The sequence below is a fragment of the Electrophorus electricus genome, chromosome 8 (genome assembly GCF_013358815.1).
Source record: "Electrophorus electricus isolate fEleEle1 chromosome 8, fEleEle1.pri, whole genome shotgun sequence".
Taxonomy (NCBI): Eukaryota; Metazoa; Chordata; class Actinopteri; order Gymnotiformes; family Gymnotidae; genus Electrophorus; species Electrophorus electricus.
In genome coordinates this window covers 13,121,096-13,139,987 of record NC_049542.1, presented here as the reverse complement: position 1 = coordinate 13,139,987, position 18,892 = coordinate 13,121,096, and the positions used below count along the sequence as shown (strand labels likewise).

Sequence of the window (18,892 nt, the reverse complement as noted above, 5' to 3'; positions counted from 1 at the left end):
CAGTGCACAAATAAAAGTCTAAGCACTTTTTAATCAATGTACTCATATAGGTCTATGCACCTTGTAGTCAGTGTACATATACATGTCTATGCACTCTTTATACTCATGTGCATATTTTAATCTTTGTATTCATATAGGTCGATGCCTTTTAATCAAATTATACAAAAAATCCTGTTTTTTATAGGCCCCTGAATCACGAATGTGTGAAGTACTTCAGAGTGAATGTGCCAGATTGTTTGCTAAACCCATGGTCTATTTTTAGAATACTATACATTCCAAACCAAACTAAAATTTGAAAATGTGTGTACTAAAATAAACTGTATATTGGCTCTTAGTGTGTGTGCATTCATTTTGGGTAGACAGGATCAAGCAGTAGGCTACTGTTTTAGGTAGGCTTCTTAAATTAGTGCTAAGTCTTAAAGAAAGACAGCACAAAAATGATCTCCCACGGACTTCCACAGGACATACACAAAATGATCACAAAATGTTTTTCAAATGCACCACATAATGTTGCAACATCATATTCAGCGACAGCTGGTATATTACACTGTTATGTTGAGACCTGATTAAGAGCATAACATTTATAAGGATATAAGCATCATATAAGTAGATGTCACTGCCCTCTGCCCTCAATTATGGGGATAGCAATACACTTGCATGCTTAATTTCTTTCGACTGCTAACTTACAGAGACCCATCACTGGTGACCTGCAGAGACGAATTACTACTGAACTACAGAAATGCATCACTCCACTCAAAGTTCTGGATTTTGCAGTTTTATGGTTATGCCACGTAAGTCTAGAGACCCAGCATTTGACAAAATCACCCTACAGCCATGTTTAAACTGCTGTGAATATTGAATAAAAAATGTTTTTCAGGTTTAAACCTGGAGTTTTTCTTCAATAATGCTGGCGTTAACTAAAGTGCACAGATATAAAAAAGCCTTGCGCCTTTTTGCTTCTATTTTTTGCAGGCTGTTATAGCAGTGGTTGGCTCTGTAGATCTAGTTCTTATTTTATAGCAGCACTTGGATCTGTGGCTCTGTGGTCCTATAGTCCTTATCCTATAGTGGTGGTTACCTGTAGGTGTAGGGTTAGTGGACAGTAAAAACTGATATCTCATTGGATACATATGATGAACTGTAGTGTGGGCACAATGTGTTGATGTTAGTTAGGTGTCTAATAATTAGGATTTGTGTTTTTTAAACTTCAATTGATGTCTCACTGATTACTGAGCATGTTGCTGTGGTCTGGAAGATCACCTAGTCAAACAAGTGCATTTCTTCCTTAGAAATATTTATCCTTTAATTAGGAAAGATTACTGTATAAAAAGGAAGAAAGAATACTAAATTAGCCTTCATGTTGGCAAACCAAAGAGAGTATCAAGTGAAGTTATAATGCAACTACTGACCTAGCAAATAATAAAGTTAACAGGCTGCCCGAAGTGGTGCATCGCGGTGGCGACTCACACTCACCAGCTCCGCACACATGGACACCAGTATCTTCAATACGAACAAAACTAGATTCTGACCTGACGCTCTTTTCCAGTTTTCCATTTTGGGGCCGTTGGTAGGGGATATTGTTTCATGTTTTTCGATTAAGTTGTAAATGTATTCGCGTCTTAGTCAAAACTCTGTCCTTTTAATAAAATTCCCCTGAATCGTGATTAGCAATTATGAGCAAATTTACGAATCATTTACTGTGCTTGGTGTGCACCGTCCTTTTGCTTGTGGCTAGGTATGAGAACTACGCATTACTGCAAAAAAAGCAAAACAAAAAAACAAAAACAAAAACAAAAAAACAACCATGCGCAATACAGACGAATTTTCTTTCTTCCAATTGATTTGTTGACCAAGAATCCTTAATGTCGTTTTTACGAGGCAGAGAGATATATGATGCCATTACAGCTGGAGTTCAAGCCAGCCTTACAAGCAGGCGAAGAGCTTTTAAAATCACGTGGCCATACGATGTGCTTTGATCAGCCAATCAGACAATCCATGGTATTCAGTCGCAAAGATAGTCCCTGCAATTTCATTGCTGTGAAATTGTAGTCACACTGTAACTTAAACTGCGTGCTCAGTGCATTACTTTGTTCAGTGTGAACATTAATAACAAGAGCTTAAAAGCGATTCTTACGGATAATAGTTTACTTTACGGTCTACATTGGTTCGGCAATTAAGGCTCTGGGATGATTTCGACAAGTGATAAATTACGTTATGAACAAAAAGAACAAAACCTATTTATTAACAGATGTGTTTCTATATACATTGCAACAACTGAATTACAAAATTCAATTGAACAAACAAAAAAGGCGTTACGAATTGTTACAAAGGCACTAAAATTTATTTTTCTTAAGTGCGCCAATATGATTCTTTGGAATTAGTTCAACAACGTTAGTATTTAGTTAACTTCACTGTTATATATATATATATATATATATATATATATATATATATATATATATATATATATATATATATTTTATATATATATATATATATATATATATATATATATATATATATATATATATATTTTATATATATTTATATTTATATTTATATTTATATTTATGGGGTCACCGTGACCCTCATGTTGCTACAGCGTACGGTCCGTCTAAAGCTGCATAATATTGTTATTTCTCATTTTTTGCTGTTAGCCTAAAGCATTGCATATGTACATGTTCAGAAATAAAACAATTGACATTTTTGTTCATGATATGTTTATGGTCAAAAACACAAACAATCAAATCATTTTAGGGATAATGGTACATTGCATATTCGGCTTTTAGGAAATAGAAATTTAACTCTTCAAGTTTATAGACACTATTATAAATACTATTACTTAGTATTGTTTATAAGTCAAATCAAGAAAGAAATACCTATTTTATTACATATTTTATGTTATGGGAAACCCCAGAACATTTGAGGAAATAAAGGAATGCAACTTCACTTTCACAGGCATCTGGTTTAAATGCGTGGATCGGCTCGGGAAAGGCAACTTTGAGGCCACATTTAAAGGAGCCATGCAATAACAATCAACATTATACAATGCTTTACACAGGACTATCGAACAACTCAATATCTAAAGCCCCAAGGTATTTACCTATACACCTTACAGTAAGACATTCAACGATAGTTTAAATTGCATATGTTTTAGAATATATATTTAAGTTATATTTTACTTCTGTCTAAAGTACAAATACTGAGCATGACTATAAATAATGAAGATATAAAACGGAAAATAAGATGTTTTACTATTATTAGTTATTAATCATGAACCTGCCGTTTACCAACTAAATCAAATATATTTTCCACGAGCTTTCTGAGTCACACTGTAGTCCCTTAGACCAGTCCGCCAGAAGAAGAATGTAAATATACCTAAAAACGGTAAAAAGATGTAGGGATTAGCAAAATCGCTACATTATATATCCTTATTATTAGAGTGACCATTTGAGTCCGTTGTGCATAACAGAGGCTAAAGTGAAATGAACGAATAAAAATTCAAAATAAGAGTTCATTAAAAAAGAGAAATTTCATTATATAAACATTTTCTTCTAAATTATTATTTGAAATCATACTGCGTCCTTTGTATGTGCTTTACATATGGTTTCATAAAATGTTGTTATGTATGGCCTCACATATGTCATAAAATATAACACTGCACTGAAAGGGTCCGGTGTAGCCGTGCGCAAGCATTGATTTTGGTAGAACGTTGCTGACATCCTGTGGTCAGATGTTGTAAATGTTTTAAACGAAAGGCGTGTTGAATCGGCCTTCATACGTCCGCTTGGACTGAGGTAGATATTTTGTTGGACGGATGTTATGCGTCATTATTTCTTATAGCCTGCAAATCATCAAACAATAAATAAACAACAGTAATAACCGTAACAATAAACATATAACCCCGTGCCCTCCTTATCGCCATGAAGGTCCACGACACAAAAGGTGTTTGAGAAAGCTGCGGGTCTGGCTCCAGCCAGAGGCACCAATAAAACTAGATTATTTCCGCTGCGCTTTACGTGCATGCAGCGAATTCTATTGGAAAGCAGAAGAGGGGAGAGAGAGAAAGCGCCAGTCAAAATGGGTGCACAGCTTCAGAAAACGGCCTAATTGTGTCTGGACGGCCATAAAAACATTAACCGGGGAATGCCTGAGCGTTGCAAGGCCTTAATGGCTGCGTCTCGTGGAGAGGCCTTTGAAGTCGTCGTCCATCTGCGGGTTATGTTCGTCACAACGCTTCATGTCCAGTCTGGTATATGTTTTACACTGGAGTAATGTGTTAGAGCTATACTGTACTGCTTATGCTACATTCATTGATTGGCGGCGTACTTAATGGAAGACTAGAGAGCTTGTCGCCATTTGGCACGAAGCTGCCTCTAGGAACTATAGTCCTGTTTGCCGACGTCACGCATTGTGTTAAAACAGCATTCGGATGAATTTATGGCGCAATATTCCCTGATTTCAGCTTCTGGGTCTAATAACATCTCTCTTGTGTTCTCTTGCGTCGCAGGGCTTTGCACCCCATAAATGGTTATGGCGGTAAGTGTCTTTTATGGCAATATACAACTAGCAAACTCTTATAGCAGAAGCTGCACTGCAGGATGGGAGAGACAGCTTAGTCCGTGTCTCAACACACCCTAAAATGGCTTTGACTAGCCATAGTCAACAGAACTATGGATAGTCGAAGCCATTTAGGGTATGATGAGTCAAATATCTAAAAGCATAGCGTATGAGTATATATATTATAGAGAGACTAAGGGGGATTGTGGAGCTTCTAGAGTACTGCAAAAGGAAGAGGGCGCATTTAAAGAGGGTACAAGTCACGCATTTCTTTGCCACATTTGTGAAACCACTTTGCACTATTGAATAAGCACGTTGTAACACGGGAAATAAAGATAGAACATATACAGAAACAAGCAGGTTCCAGTTTAAGATCTGTGGAATTAATTTGAGACGACCTTGCTATTAGGTGAAATAATAATAATAATAATAATAATAATAATAATAATAATAATAATAATAATAATAATAATAATAATGTCAAAATATTTTAGCGGGTGTTTAGAGATATATATCTTTATTATTCAATAAATAAAGTATAAATTACATTAGTGATATTTGAAGTAAACAAAAAAATCAGACCGGTCATGAGACCGTGAGGTATATTTATGTTGGCAACAGTGTATGTAATTTCTATTTTATTTTAGTTTTTTAAATTTTATGTTTAATTTTGCAATATTGAATTTTAATTTGTTCACCGACTCAGTGAAGAAAACGAAATCTTTTAAACCGGAGTTTAGATGCCATCACGAAAATAATATTTTCATTCTTTTCTATTTAAATGTAGGTAGGCAAGAAAGACTAGGTGGTATTAAAAGCCCAATTGCGTACGAACAAAAACAGGAAATATTTCTAGATTTCTTACGTCCCCTCCAGTGGGGATACATTAGCGAGATACGAGCCAGGTTTACAGTGGCCGTCTTGAAATGCATGGAAATGTAGTAATAGACAAAAACATAAGCAAAATATTTTCACAACTATGCTCTAAATGCATATTAATATACTAAGATACAATCGAAAGGGAATTAATACATAAATGGAATCTATATCTATTAGTTAAACAAAAAATAAAGGGCTTTGTGGAGTCCATAAATCAGTCCGCGTTCCCTTTCCGTACAAATAAACTGGATTGGTGCAACATTCGGTAAGGTAGAAATCACGTAATTCACACGGGTAATCCAGTATGCAGAAGAACTGGATCCTAGCATGCTTTAAGACAAAAAATGTTCATGAAATGATCGACACAAGACCTATTGTAAGAATGCCCCTTTTGTTCAGGACTGCTTTGCCAGCGTGTCCTAGAACAAGTTCTTTCTGTCATGCCTCTTTCGTTCCGTCTTTGTTCAGTTTTTTCATCTTCATCCTGCGGTTTTGGAACCAGATTTTGACCTGTCTCTCGGTGAGATTGAGGAGACGGGCGACCTCGTACCTGCGGTCGCGTGTGAGGTAAGTGTTAAACAGAAACTCTTTCTCCAGCTCGAGGATCTGGTGCTTAGTATACGGGCAGCGTTTTTTGCGCGTAGAGCTCGCGTGAAGCCAGTTGGATACGGGATTGTCTGAAGAAAGGTAGAGAGAGCAAGGAGAAGAGGGGAGTTCGAAATTATGAACCAATACCGACCCGACTGAGACTTAAATCCAAATCAGCACACATCCAAATTTAGCAACACCCAAACTGAAATGCATCACGATATTTAAGTTATTACCACGTTTTTCAGAGGTTACAGCATGAAAACTCCAGTAAACCTAGTCAATAATACGATGATTCCACGAAGCTTATGACATGCATGTTCCAAGGCAACCCAGCCAACTCTGACATGCATCTTCCACAAAGTGAAATTCATTTCTGCACGGATTGCAATCTAAAACCAATTGACTCGCGTATATATGCCGGTAACCGCTTACTCTTACTTGGATCAATGCCCGGATTCTCTTGGCTGTCGTGTCCCGCATCTCCATTCCGGCCGGACAGCGAATCCGTGTCCGTGGTACGCACCCCGTTTGGGAAATCTTCGTGCAGTAGAATAGCGTGGGAGCTCGATCGTGTACTGCTACTGTTCGTTCCAGTCACATCGGGTTTGGCGTAGTAGTTGGAATGGATAGTCGGTAGTTCGTTTAGACGGAGAGGTCCGCAACCAGATTCCAACAGCCACGACTGTGCGAAGTCTCCCGCCAATGGGGGCTGGGGTTGTGCATGTGAGTGATACACAGATGAAACCTCGCTGGCCACGGGTGTCGGTATGTGGCCCCAGTTCGTGCTGCCAAACACTGGCTGTTTTGACAGGAATATGGAAGGTCCGAGCTCGTTGCACTCGGTAGGCAGAGCTGACTGCCGCGCGTGCAGAAGAAGTCCTGGGGCGGATGGGACATGGGATTCCTCGCTCTCCGGGAGAATCAGTGAGTTTACGTAGTATCCTGTCACAGCTCCGGATGTCGACATGGTGGGGGCAAACGCAAAATCATATACAAAAGTAAAACACCAAACAAACATACACCAACACACTCGCAAAATAATAAACTCTGTGAATCAAAAGGCAGCTTCGCCCTCGCAAAGCCCAGTCGGTTAATAACTTGAAAGACAGGCTGCCATTCGATTGGGTGACGTGTGCACGTGACCATAGGGACAGAACAATAAAGGATAAATCAATCGCCCTTGCTGTAAAAAAAAAAAAAAAGAAAAAGTTCATTTTGCTTAACATTATGAGATCTAGAACAATATCCGTCTAATGAAAAATAGAAAAATACCAAGTAAATGTTATAAAGTGCCGATGCCTATAGGAATACTAAAGGCATACTCGCATGCCATGTAAATGGGATTGATTTCAGAATTCTCCTGTTTGTAAATATGTTTCAAAACATTCCAAAGAAGCTGGGGATAATAGAACATTTTAAGCGCAAACTCCAAAAACCTAATAAGAAACGTAAACGAAACAAAAACAATATCAAGTACTGCTATTTCATCAAATATCAAAAATGAATATGTTAAAGAAAAAATAAAGATATATTATGCATTATCTTGATAAACAGTCCAAAATTTACGACCAATATTCTTTACATCAAAGATTGTATTTTTATGTATTTATTGTATCTTTATGTATTCTTTACATTGTAATAATAGAGCATAATTTGTAATTGTTCTGTCACCGGCCTTGTCATTGCATTGAAAGAAAGAAAGAAAGAAAGAAAGAAAGAAAGAAAGAAAGAAAGAAAGAAAGAAAGAAAGAAAGAAAGAAAGAAAGAAAGAAAGAAAGAAAGAAAGAAAATAAGTACACGAACAAACAAATTAACAAAACTTATGCCACTTTCACTTTTAAGCGAACATCCAGTTCGTTTTAATATTAAAGTTAATGCAGAAAACCGCTGCACTTTAGTCTAAAACAAAGCAGAACCACGATAGCTTGCTTCAAGATGTTTCTGTTAAGTGCAATAACCGTATTAAAATACATTTTCATTTACTAGCAATTTACTGGATTTAATATATCTTACCTCATGTTTATGTAATTTGTATAATTAACTGGAAGAAAAACAAACAGAAAACAACCGCCAGACAGTACGCAGTGTGCAAATGTTTGTTTTCTCTTTAGGTGTCTAATAGACTACCTCAACCATAAGACACCATATAATCAATAAATTATTACCATTCATAAACAATATTTTGTGGACCAATTGGACCAAATAAATAAATAAAACATGAAATACACTTAAAAGACGAAATAATTAGCTTTATGGTCGACGTTATTAAGCTACTGCATTTATATGACCCACTTCTTAGACCTAGGCAAGAACAACAACCACAACAACAACAACAATAATAAAGAGGGGTCGAAATGTTACATATGTCTTTGCCTTATGATATTTGGAAGGATAATAAAGAACAATATTTAGAAAACAGAAATGAGAAGACTTGAACAAAACTTATTCTTAAATAATTTCCTCTAAACAGCAGCATCACCACCACCATAACTACTACTTCTACTACTACTAGTAATAATAATAATAGTAATTAATGTTAAAATATCGTCGTACTGATAATTGTCTAAAACAGAACAGCAGCTCAACTAAACAGAGTAAAATAAATTATTTCTGTTAATAATGAATCCACCCAAGAATATAGCTGTGCCATTATAACTGAAGGACATAAATTTAGGCTACTACTACTAATATTACTGCTATAAAACAGCTTAAATGCATTTTGGTTCTTCGCGTATATAATGATATTATATTATCGATGTGGTGTAATGAATAAAGAATAACATTTTCAAATATATCTTATAAACCAAACTTTCAGGCAGGCTGCTCTAAAAGCTTGTCCTTTAGTCTTTTCGGTTTGAGTTCTATTTAAACAACAACAACAACAACAACAACAACGGCATTTTCACTAAAACGGGTACTAATCTTATAAAGTAGAATCACTAGAGACCAGACAGGCTAATCCTGGCGAAGAGCGACTTTTTACAGCAGGAAAGAAAAAAGGACGGAAACAGTATGGCACTTCGGGGCCGTAAACGGCTGAGGGGTGTTTGTTAACACGGCCGAGTTTTACCGCAGGCACTATTCATGTCTTTTAGACCCAAGATAAGATCCCGTTGAACGTGCTGAATGCCATCATAAAGCCCCTGCAACCTTTTGTGTCCAGCCGCGGTGTATAGGGCACAACAGAAGCACCCTCGAGCTTACTGGTGCTTTACTGAGGTCGCTGGTCCCCAGGAGACGTCCATCCCTCCCCTAGACTTCAATGTGGTGGACGTAACCGAGGCCTTGTCTGATTCCGTCATCAACTATCAGTTTCAAATAAATCCCGAAGATTTCATCTCTGCCTCTGTACCACATATCATTACAAAAATAATTAGGCGGTGCAAACATACATATTGAGATGTACTTTGTACAAAAAAGTACTACCTATTAAAAAAGATGACAAAATTACAGTTCTTGTTCTTGTGGACGGAAAATGTAGCGTGAAAGCACGGCTGGCCTCTCCTTCATTATTTTCACAAAAATGCCATGGAAAGTGATCAAATAAAATATAGATGAATTTAACTGTGGCAATAAAGACAGTTTCGTGTTGCTGAGGTAGAAATGCAATCCCAACAACATGAAACTACCTAAACCACTCGACAGTCTAATCTCCGGATAAGAATGGCAGCCAGTAAAAACAACCAGGACTCAAAACGGTAAATAAGTAGAATTCAGGTTCTAATTTAGTCTATTATGTATCGTATCCAGTACTCTGAAGAAGGCCGATCATTGCTGCAAGTTGAACTCTACAGTGTCAAGACAACAATATGCAACATTAAAATAGGTAACCTAAGATATCGTCTCACCTGTGTACTCCAGCGCAGATTTAAATCCTACAATTCGAAGGTACAGATCCTGCAGCCGAGAATAGCCTAATATTTGTAGTGCTAAACCAAGATCCGTCTCTCCCAGACTGTGTTTTAGAACTGCACGGAAGGTAGACTCACAGCAAAGTGACGAGCCTTACACAGTAGAGCGCTATAAAACGTCACAAAAGCGGACTAAACTGGCTATACTATACTAGCTCATGACACGCCGCCACCTGAACGTTTCTAAGCGATTTTCAAAGAACTACGCCAGCAACACTCATGATCTAAAACACCACAGAAAGAGGAAAAATACGATAAATAGATATAAATCCAGATTAGAGGGTTAAAATACTCCAAGCCACAACGCCCCCAAATCAAATTATACCAGCGCATGCATAAAAAGCGTTTGCGTTATGCCATCTAAATTAACGTGTTTTCATTTTTAGACATTTCTAAATAGGTTGATCATTTATGCTACTGTACAATAAAACAGAAATGAATTAAGACAGTTTATGAATGTGCATATAATAATTTATTCAGTGGGAAATACACAAACATTTGGGCGAAATAAGTAAGTTACACAGAAAACTAATCGGAACAATGACTAGGCTACATCAATATAGCATCTACTAAACATACATTAATACACGCGCACACACACAAACACGCACACACACGCACACACACGTGCACTCGCACACACACACGCACACACACACACACACACACACACACACACACACACATTCTCATACCTTCTTACTTTCTTTCACTCCCTCACAAACACACGCGCGCTTGAATGCACTCAGAGTAGTGTCACTTGCATATGGAGAAGTCATGCATAAAACAAAACTAATCGACATCACATTTAGAGACAACGAAACCGCCATGTTTTCGAGTATCCCTCTCAAGTGAAGAATGCGCTGGCATTTTATCAACAAAACAAGCCGCATATTCAGGTTTGAAACGCTAATAAATTAGCCTTGAGAAATATTCACTATGAGTTGAAAAGTCTACCCTCATACAGAATTCAAAGCAACGTGACTAACCGCAACATTCATGTCGTCATTAGCTTACACGGAAAATACCGACTCGATGCATGTCTATAAAGAGCGTGAATATGAATATAAATAGCGTTTTTTAATAATATAAGGGCGCAACATTCGTTTTAAAATTCGTGTCAAGAGGAAAACCCACAACAGTGTGACAGTTCACGGATTCGATTCTCGCGGCTCATTTTCTTCAGTTTCATGCGCCGATTCTGGAACCATATTTTGACTTGCCTGTCGGTCAGGTGTACGCTCCGGCTGATCTCTAGGCGACGCTCGCGAGTCAAGTACATATTGAAAAGGAATTCCTTCTCGAGCTCCAGGGTTTGGTGCTTCGTATAGGGGCAGCGTTTCTTCCGGTCGCTCTTCGCCGTTAGCCAGTTAGAATCATTCTCTGTTTTAGAGTTTCCTGCAAGAACAAGGACAGAGACAGATACACGAGTTATTCATGCAGGACTCGCATGATTCTCTACAGACCCTGAGTGGTTATGTGTAAGTGCGTGCGTGTGTGTGTGTGTGTGTGTATCCTGTGCTCAGTTTTGTACTAGCAAGATAGAGTCACTGTAAAATTAAACAAAAATATATGATTAATTCGGACTGCTTCTGACTTTAAGTACTTGACATTTTGAACGTGGAAGAGAAGAGAAAAATAACTTACACATGTACTTGATAGCGTACAAATTTGTCTGTCTACCTTCCAGACTCTTTTTTTTTTAAATCTAGTTTTGCTGCATTAGACTTATGTTAACATTATTATACGATCGTTATCTTGTTTTCATTTTACAAAGCACCGAATGGATATTTGATGGCCGTATTATGAAAATTAAATGGTGAAATTAAATGTTTACTTACAACAAATTTTTATAATTGTTTAATTCAATTGACTACAGGTTAAGAACATTTAATTATTTATATATGCATAAAATGGAATAATGCATGCCACACTTGTTAAAGTCACCTATCAATACATACAAATTACAAATGGCTAGCGTTATGTTTCATTTTAAGCACAGGATGTGTTTACTGGGAATCTGCGAAACTCACCCTCACTACCTTTCTCTTTACACTGTTTCGAGTTTTCTGGCGGCTTGGGAGGTGACGTTCCTTTGTTGGTGGACTCCGGCATCCACACCTTGGCTCCGTGAGCGGGAGGCGCGTGCGCCTGGCTTCTGTTCCTTACGGACGCCACATTGTCTCCGTGTATTTGTTCCGTTGACTGCTTTAAGCTTGGCAGTGGGAAATCAAATCGAAAAGTGCCTATGGTCGTCACTGGAGTTTGATGACGCGTGTAGCCCTGCATACCGTGTCGATAAATCTTTGCAAGACCATGCATCTCAGAGAGCCGGAAGTAGCCTGGAAAAGGAACCGATCTACAGTAATTAAAAATAACTATACTGGATCCTGAAGCAAACTGTGAATTAGGGAAATCCTTCTTGCAAGAGACTGGTTCTCCAAGCCCGTTTTGTGTCTCGGGGAGAAAACACGCTCTCTTCTGTTTGCTGTTCGCTGGAGAAATACAAGAAGGCAAGACATCTTCCTCATGTCTGGCGAATGATAGCAGACGACCTCGACGTATTCATCCACATGACCTAAATCGTCATGGGGAACTTTGCGCGCGACCTGTGTCTTCGCCACTGGCTTCTATGTAATTAGTGAAATAAAGATATAACACCGTTTGGTAATTCCTAAGACTCAAGGCTGGGTGGCCGAACGTCGCTACTCCCGTGCCTATAGTGGGACAGCACTTTTGTTGGGTTCAGTCCGCGCGATGTTTAGATGTTCATGACTTTTGAAGCTATTAGTGCACACCATTACCGGGCTGTGGTTTAGTGGAAATAGAAGTCATTTCTGCTTGTCATTTCCACAGCCCAATATGCTGCAGTTGACGAGTTCTCCCGAATTGTGTGTACTTCTATACTAGTGCAAGTCCACAAACAGAGAGGGACACGCCCACATCAGAACAACGTAATCCGTAAGATCGAAAACAAGCCTGGGCAGGAGTAGATGACACATCGTTTGTTTTGTTTGTATTTTTCTCTTTCTTTCTTTTCATTCTTTCTGTGTTTCATACTTTCTTTTACACTCACAACCACACACACACAACCAGAAACACACCTACACCCACGACCACACCCACTCACTCACCCAATCACACACACGCGCGCGTGACTTCAGCATGCCCGCAGATAATGCAAAATGGAAATACCTTCACATATAGAAACAAATATGACCTTTGAAATATGAAATCTAACCTACATTTTGAGTTATTTTTCAAACACGCTTAACCATAACAAAATCTTAGCCTATAATTAAAATAAATTGAATTCAAATGACTACTTATATGTAGGCCCAATAAAGTGTAAACAGCACCATATAAATTTTTCTACATTGTTATGTGTTATTCAAGTCAAGATGATAGCCAAAATGTGAATGATTTGTGCACTGCGTTTATTTTATAGGACACCTGCGGAATGTAGTATATTAATTTTTTTTTTATTGTGTTCAACATTATAATATAGTTTAATTAATGCAGCCAAGCCTCCATTCTGTAATAATATTCATGTATGTTTTTATGTGAGTGCGCTATGTATAGTAGCTTGCAGCAAAGCTGCAGAATAGGCTTTTTCTTGGTATGAAGCATATGTTGTGGATAATAGGCCTAGCGTGTATTAGAAGGCCTAGAACACCTTCATCTTTATAACAGGATCAAATAAAAACTATTTTAACATCAGGACAGGGTTTACGCACAACGAAAAAACAACAATAAAAAATAATAAAATATAACGTGAAGCAGGTTTCCGTGAGCAATAGGAAAAAGCGCGTCGAACATATGTAATTTTCTCATTTACCCTCAATAATCTCACAATTCTTTAAGTTCTTTAATTTTTCTTTGACTATTTCAGTTCCAATAAGAACATGAACTCACGTCTTCATCTCATTTAATGTTCCCTGTAAGCGGAAATCGTGAACAATAATCTAACATTTTATTTCGAAGAGAGGAAGCATTTATTTTTCACTAGAGACAAAGGTTCCACGTGAATGGTAACAGGACCCTTCTTGCCCTTCTCTCCCCTCGCGCGCTTTAATGTTGTCATTGAATCTCTCTTGCGGAAAGACCTGATCGTGTTACACAATTGCAAATCTATATTTCAAAGTACATCACTGATGTTAAGAAAGAGAGAGGGAGAAAAAATGAACCCTGGAGACATTCCAGACACTGCTAGCCAAAACAGTGTCCGAACAAGGATTAAAAGACCTATAGTCGTGACTGCTAAAGTCGCAGTGAATTCGCGTAGCCATAATTTACGTTCTGCTTCATTATTGATCATTTTAAAAATTAATTTCATATATGTGGTGGAAAAGACCTAGCTTGCTGAATCCTTAATAGATTTTCACATTGGTGAAGCTAAATCGTAACTCATTCACTGTGAAACATCTGATTAAAATGGTAAAAGAGAGATTTTAATGGGCTCCATATCTCTACACACTTATATTGAATTTAATAAAAACAGTAGAAGATTTATGTGTGCTATTGGGACAGAAAGTTAATTGCATGAAACATTTCAAACATGAATGTCGAAACACCTGTAATATATTAGATAGTGTTTACACTTAGAGCCTTACGTTCCTCACAACGCTTTGCAAGAATATTCTACCTGTCTGCCTGTATACTAAGTAAGTATGCCTATATTACCTGAGTGTGTCTATACTTCCCACGCCTGCCTAAATTCAAGCTTACTATCTGGTCCACCATACTGAATCGGTGAATAGTAAATTTTATATAACCTGAGTCGGAGCCTCAGATTACCAACACCTTAACCGATTCCACAATAGCTATTGTACACTGAGCTAAATAAAATCTTCATCATAAGCCTTCATTTTGTTTGTGATCATCTGTGCAAAAAGGTTGTGAAAGTCTCGAGTCTTTGAGTTTCTGTGCGACCAGACATTATCCTATACGGTCATGACATTGATCTCAAGAGCGCCTTTTGTGGAATTGTGGATTTGTGGAATCCTCATTTATTTGAGAAACGGGTACTAAATAAAGGGAGGTGGTTGAACCCGTTTTGATAAATTAATTAGAACTAGACGCAAGGAACATGAACACTGAGAGCAGTGGTCTTTCTTGCCTTTTCGTCTCGAGCCACCTTGGAAAAGCAGCTTATAACCTTGGTTCTGAGACGGTTTATGGCACCACACTGCAATCGTCCATATGCTCTAGACGCAGACAGCTTTTACGACCGCGTTGCTGCGGCAACAGAGAGGATGTCAAAGTAATTACGCAGAGATTCCTCAGCGCCTCAAAGGATGCGCCGGCCATGCTCAAGGCTTCAACACAGGTGAAAAATCGTCATTGATATATGTACATCATATATTCTTATATATAACGTATAAATGCTACAGCTGAGATCATACATACAAATAAAAACAGCAAATATGAAATGACTAATAAAACTCTAGTGAAAACAACTTTAAAATCACCTTTCCTGGTGAACAAAAAAACTATTTAGATGATTTTATGCGGGAAAATCTTTAAGGTTAAGGTAGGCTCGCGACTACATCTCAAATTGTGAAAAGAAAAAAGAAATTCGAAGTCAGTAGAATGAAAAAAATAGATACATATATACAGCTGGAAATCGTGCAACACAAAGAGAGAAAGAACGAAAGAACGAAAGAACCAGGTTTTAGGTTTTTTTTAACCTAATCTAGATGGGAAACAATGTACCACTAAACTATAGGACAAATAATGTAATGCGACGGATTCCTTTATCAAGTCGCAGTATAACATAGCGTATAAGCAACTTCACAACTTCCGCTATGATTTGTTTTTCACGCAAGCAAATTGGGAAAAGGCCTATATCTATAGTTTTGGAGCACGCGATGGGCAACACATACACCCTTCATATTTGTCTGAATAGTTTAATTGTTGTTTTGGAAATATATAATACATAGCATTATAAGCAATGACGTTCATTTGCGTGTATAAAAATTAAATGTTCATCACGTTCTTACACAGAAAACGTGGATATGTAATCCTAAAAATAATCCTTCGTTTTTTGGTGAAAAGATAATTTCATGGAGCAGAGGAAATATCTTGAAGAGTACCACCTTCTCCAAATCGAGTTGAAAAAATCACACGAGGAGTTCACAATAGGAGTTTCTTTACAGCCCATGAGGCTTTGGTGAGAGTAGTCATCTCTCGTCTTCAGTTCTGCATCTTTGTCTTTAGCTGATCTCATAAGAAATTTTAAATATCTCACAACAAGAATATTTCAGAGTCCATCATAATATTAACAGTTCAAGTGCAACTGTGAGCGCCGTTTTACTGGTAGAAAATGTTATTGCTTCAATAATCCTGTCAGACGGTTTTCTTCAGTTAATGTGAAAAATAAAATAAAACGCCACTACAGATGTGGAGCAATAAATAAACATTTTGTTTAATATTTGGTCACACCAAAGTCTTTAGCATTAAAGACCAAAATGTAATTCCACGTTAACGTTACTAGTGCCTAGATATGCCTCTGAAAATATTTCAAAAGCACATTTTTCATCAGAAAATAAATTCAGATCGCAAACTCTGTATTAGATTTCAAGCAAAAATATTCGATACGGTTGAGTGACTTGGGCTTTCAAAACAAAACATCTCTGCTGACCATTAAAACCGTACGAGCAACATGCACACAATTACCCGCAGTAAAACGTCCATAGGTTCGTGTTCACTGTCACTGCATCAATCCAAAGGCCTCCGTCTTCGAATTTGAAATTACCCTCTGAGCACCATTATCGCCTCGCGGTTAATGCTGTTGTTATTACAGCAGGAGTTGTGAGTTATGCCGGTGTCCTATAGCAGAGGGTTCGTGGTGTAGTAGTGTAAACGGTCCCGATTTAGTTTTTTTTCTTTCATGCGTCTGTTCTGAAACCAGATTTTGACTTGGCGGTCGGTGAGGTTGAGCATTCGGGAGAGCTGAAGACGTTTCTCTTTGTTGATGTACACGCTGAAGAAGAACTCCCTCTCGAGCTCACGGATTTGGTATTTAGTGTACGGACACCTTTTCTTCCGTGCTCTCGGCACATCTGGAAGGCACACAGAAATTCACGATGACATTGTATTTTGTTTTCGTTGCGAGGTCCCAACCAAACTGAACTGAACATTAATAAACAATACTCATGAATAAGAAATACAATGACAGAAGCGCTGGTATTTATCTTCAGTAATGTGGGAAAGCCAATAGCACACCGTCGCTAATGAACGGATATAATCTATTATATAAACGGATATAAAGCTCTTTCTCCTTGGACGTCGGAAGAACATGTAAGCACAAAACGTCTTTTTTTCATTTTCTTTTTGTTGATAATCCTCTATTTTTCGTGATTTTTAGATTCTAGCATTTACACAATAGTTATTACTACTACTAATACTACTACTACTACTACTACTTTTGCTACCGCTGTTGCTGCTGCTACTACTACTATTATTATTAATCTGGCTTTAACTTTATATTAAACAGGCCCATGCAAAGCATACAAAATCTAATCATCTTTACGCAGATATGTAGTTAGAACATCGTTTTTAATCTAAATCTATGTATCTTAATATACGGGACACAAACTGGCTTTTATCTTTAGCAGAAGCGACGTGTTGGTTACCTTAGTGCACTCAACACAGCGTCCAGGCGTGCACATTCCTCAAACACTCATACATGTATGAGGGCCTTTTAACGCTACTAACCCGTGAAAGTAGTATTTATAATTTTACAGTCATTAGAAGTTGGTTACTATGGTTACTAGGCTCAGGGTTCGATGACTATTACTATGACTTCTTCTAAACCACTGCGCAGAGAAACTAGATTTTAAAGTTCAAGTCAAAAAAGTTCTGGCCTGGAGTATTTCATGGCCAATTTCAATTCCAAGCACGTGATTCTCACGGTTTATAAGTTAGCTTTTGTCGGGGAAATCTCAAGCCCTCAATAAACCTTATACGCGTATAAAACAGCATATAAAATTTTAACAGCAGTGCGTAAGATTGAAACTTTCTGTCATGACAGGGTCGCTGCAATCAAACATACTGTTCACACGGATCCTCTTTTCTTCGTTGTTGCCGGAAGAGAACTCGGGACTACTGGGCTCGCCTAGCTCCTTTCCCTCTGTCTCATGCTCCGGGGCGGGTATTGGCGTCTCGTAATTGCTAGAGTGCTGTTTGTCCTCACCCATGTATTCCTTGTTGTGCGCGTTTTCTATATTTCCATATGCGGTATCGAAAAAGTGATCGAAGGCGTGTGGAAGCACTCCGTTCCTCCCTGTGCTCCCGTAGAAGTTCGACGATGTGCCCGAGCTTGCCGTGGACTGATGGTACACGGCGGAACTATTCTTCGCGAACATTTCTCCGAGGTTGGTAGTGGAGGTTGGCAAACAATCCCGGTGCAACACGTCCTCTCCTGTGTAACACTGAGCCAGCGAACCCCGGTGAGGCCACTTTCCGGACCCTTCAAAAGCATATTCCCTAAATGTAAACTCTCTAACAGGCTGAACCTGCGGCAAATTTGTCGAGTAGGAGTAAGAAACGTGACGAGAACTCGGGTTTTGAGATAGGAAAGAGGGCAGCGCGGTGAAGTCAGCACCCGGGACATAGTACGTACAACTGGGTAGATACATATTAGAACCGACGGGAACTCTCTCATCAAAATCCATCATTAGCGGTACCGTTTCTAGCTAGGGCTAGCGAGACCCGAACACAGCGCCCTTAACATGGCTTACAAGCGCGCGTGCCTCTTGCCCTCCTTTGAAGCCGTATCCCCGAGCCAGAAATTTTGAGACGTACACTGACGTGGAAATTCATCTCCATCCATTCCAAAGGAGGCCACGGTCACGTGTTCCACATCAGATATTGACAGATCTCTCTCTCTCTCTCTCTCGCTCTCTCTCTCTCTCGCTTTCTCTCTCTCTCGCTCTCTCTCTCTCTCT

At 38.4% G+C, this 18,892-nt stretch overlaps 3 protein-coding genes across 6 annotated transcripts; all 3 read right to left on the bottom strand.

The window, feature by feature from the left end:
• Positions 1-2,598: 2,598 nt before the first annotated feature.
• Positions 2,599-9,606, bottom strand: hoxa9a (homeobox A9a). 3 transcript variants are annotated; one of them, XM_035528909.1, is made up of 3 exons: positions 6,469-9,604; positions 5,990-6,116; positions 2,599-3,378 (listed from the first exon to the last, which is right to left on the bottom strand). In XM_035528909.1, exons 1-3 carry the CDS (start codon positions 7,046-7,048, stop codon positions 3,294-3,296), a joined length of 792 nt encoding a protein of 263 aa, XP_035384802.1. In that variant the 5' UTR covers positions 7,049-9,604; the 3' UTR covers positions 2,599-3,293. The 3 variants fall into 3 exon arrangements, with proteins under 3 accessions (XP_035384802.1, XP_026870714.2, XP_026870713.2); XM_027014913.2 differs by lacking the exon at positions 5,990-6,116 and having other exon boundaries at positions 6,469-9,606; XM_027014912.2 differs by lacking the exon at positions 2,599-3,378 and having other exon boundaries at positions 4,654-6,116; positions 6,469-7,790.
• Positions 9,607-9,684: 78 nt separating this feature from the next.
• LOC113580421 (homeobox protein Hox-A10b-like) lies at positions 9,685-12,506 on the bottom strand (the record flags this gene model as incomplete). Its single annotated transcript, XM_027014961.2, has 2 exons — positions 9,685-11,339; positions 11,975-12,506. Coding segments are annotated over 2 exons (810 nt in total), but the record flags the coding sequence as incomplete, so codon positions are not given.
• A 3,526-nt stretch (positions 12,507-16,032) lies between these two features.
• hoxa11a (homeobox A11a) lies at positions 16,033-18,757 on the bottom strand. Of its 2 annotated transcripts, none has more exons than XM_027014955.2 (2): positions 18,139-18,757; positions 16,033-17,005 (listed from the first exon to the last, which is right to left on the bottom strand). In XM_027014955.2, exons 1-2 carry the CDS (start codon positions 18,620-18,622, stop codon positions 16,773-16,775), a joined length of 717 nt encoding a protein of 238 aa, XP_026870756.2. In that variant the 5' UTR covers positions 18,623-18,757; the 3' UTR covers positions 16,033-16,772. The 2 variants fall into 2 exon arrangements, with proteins under 2 accessions (XP_026870756.2, XP_026870755.2); XM_027014954.2 differs by having other exon boundaries at positions 17,998-18,751.
• Between the last annotated feature and the right edge of the window lie 135 nt (positions 18,758-18,892).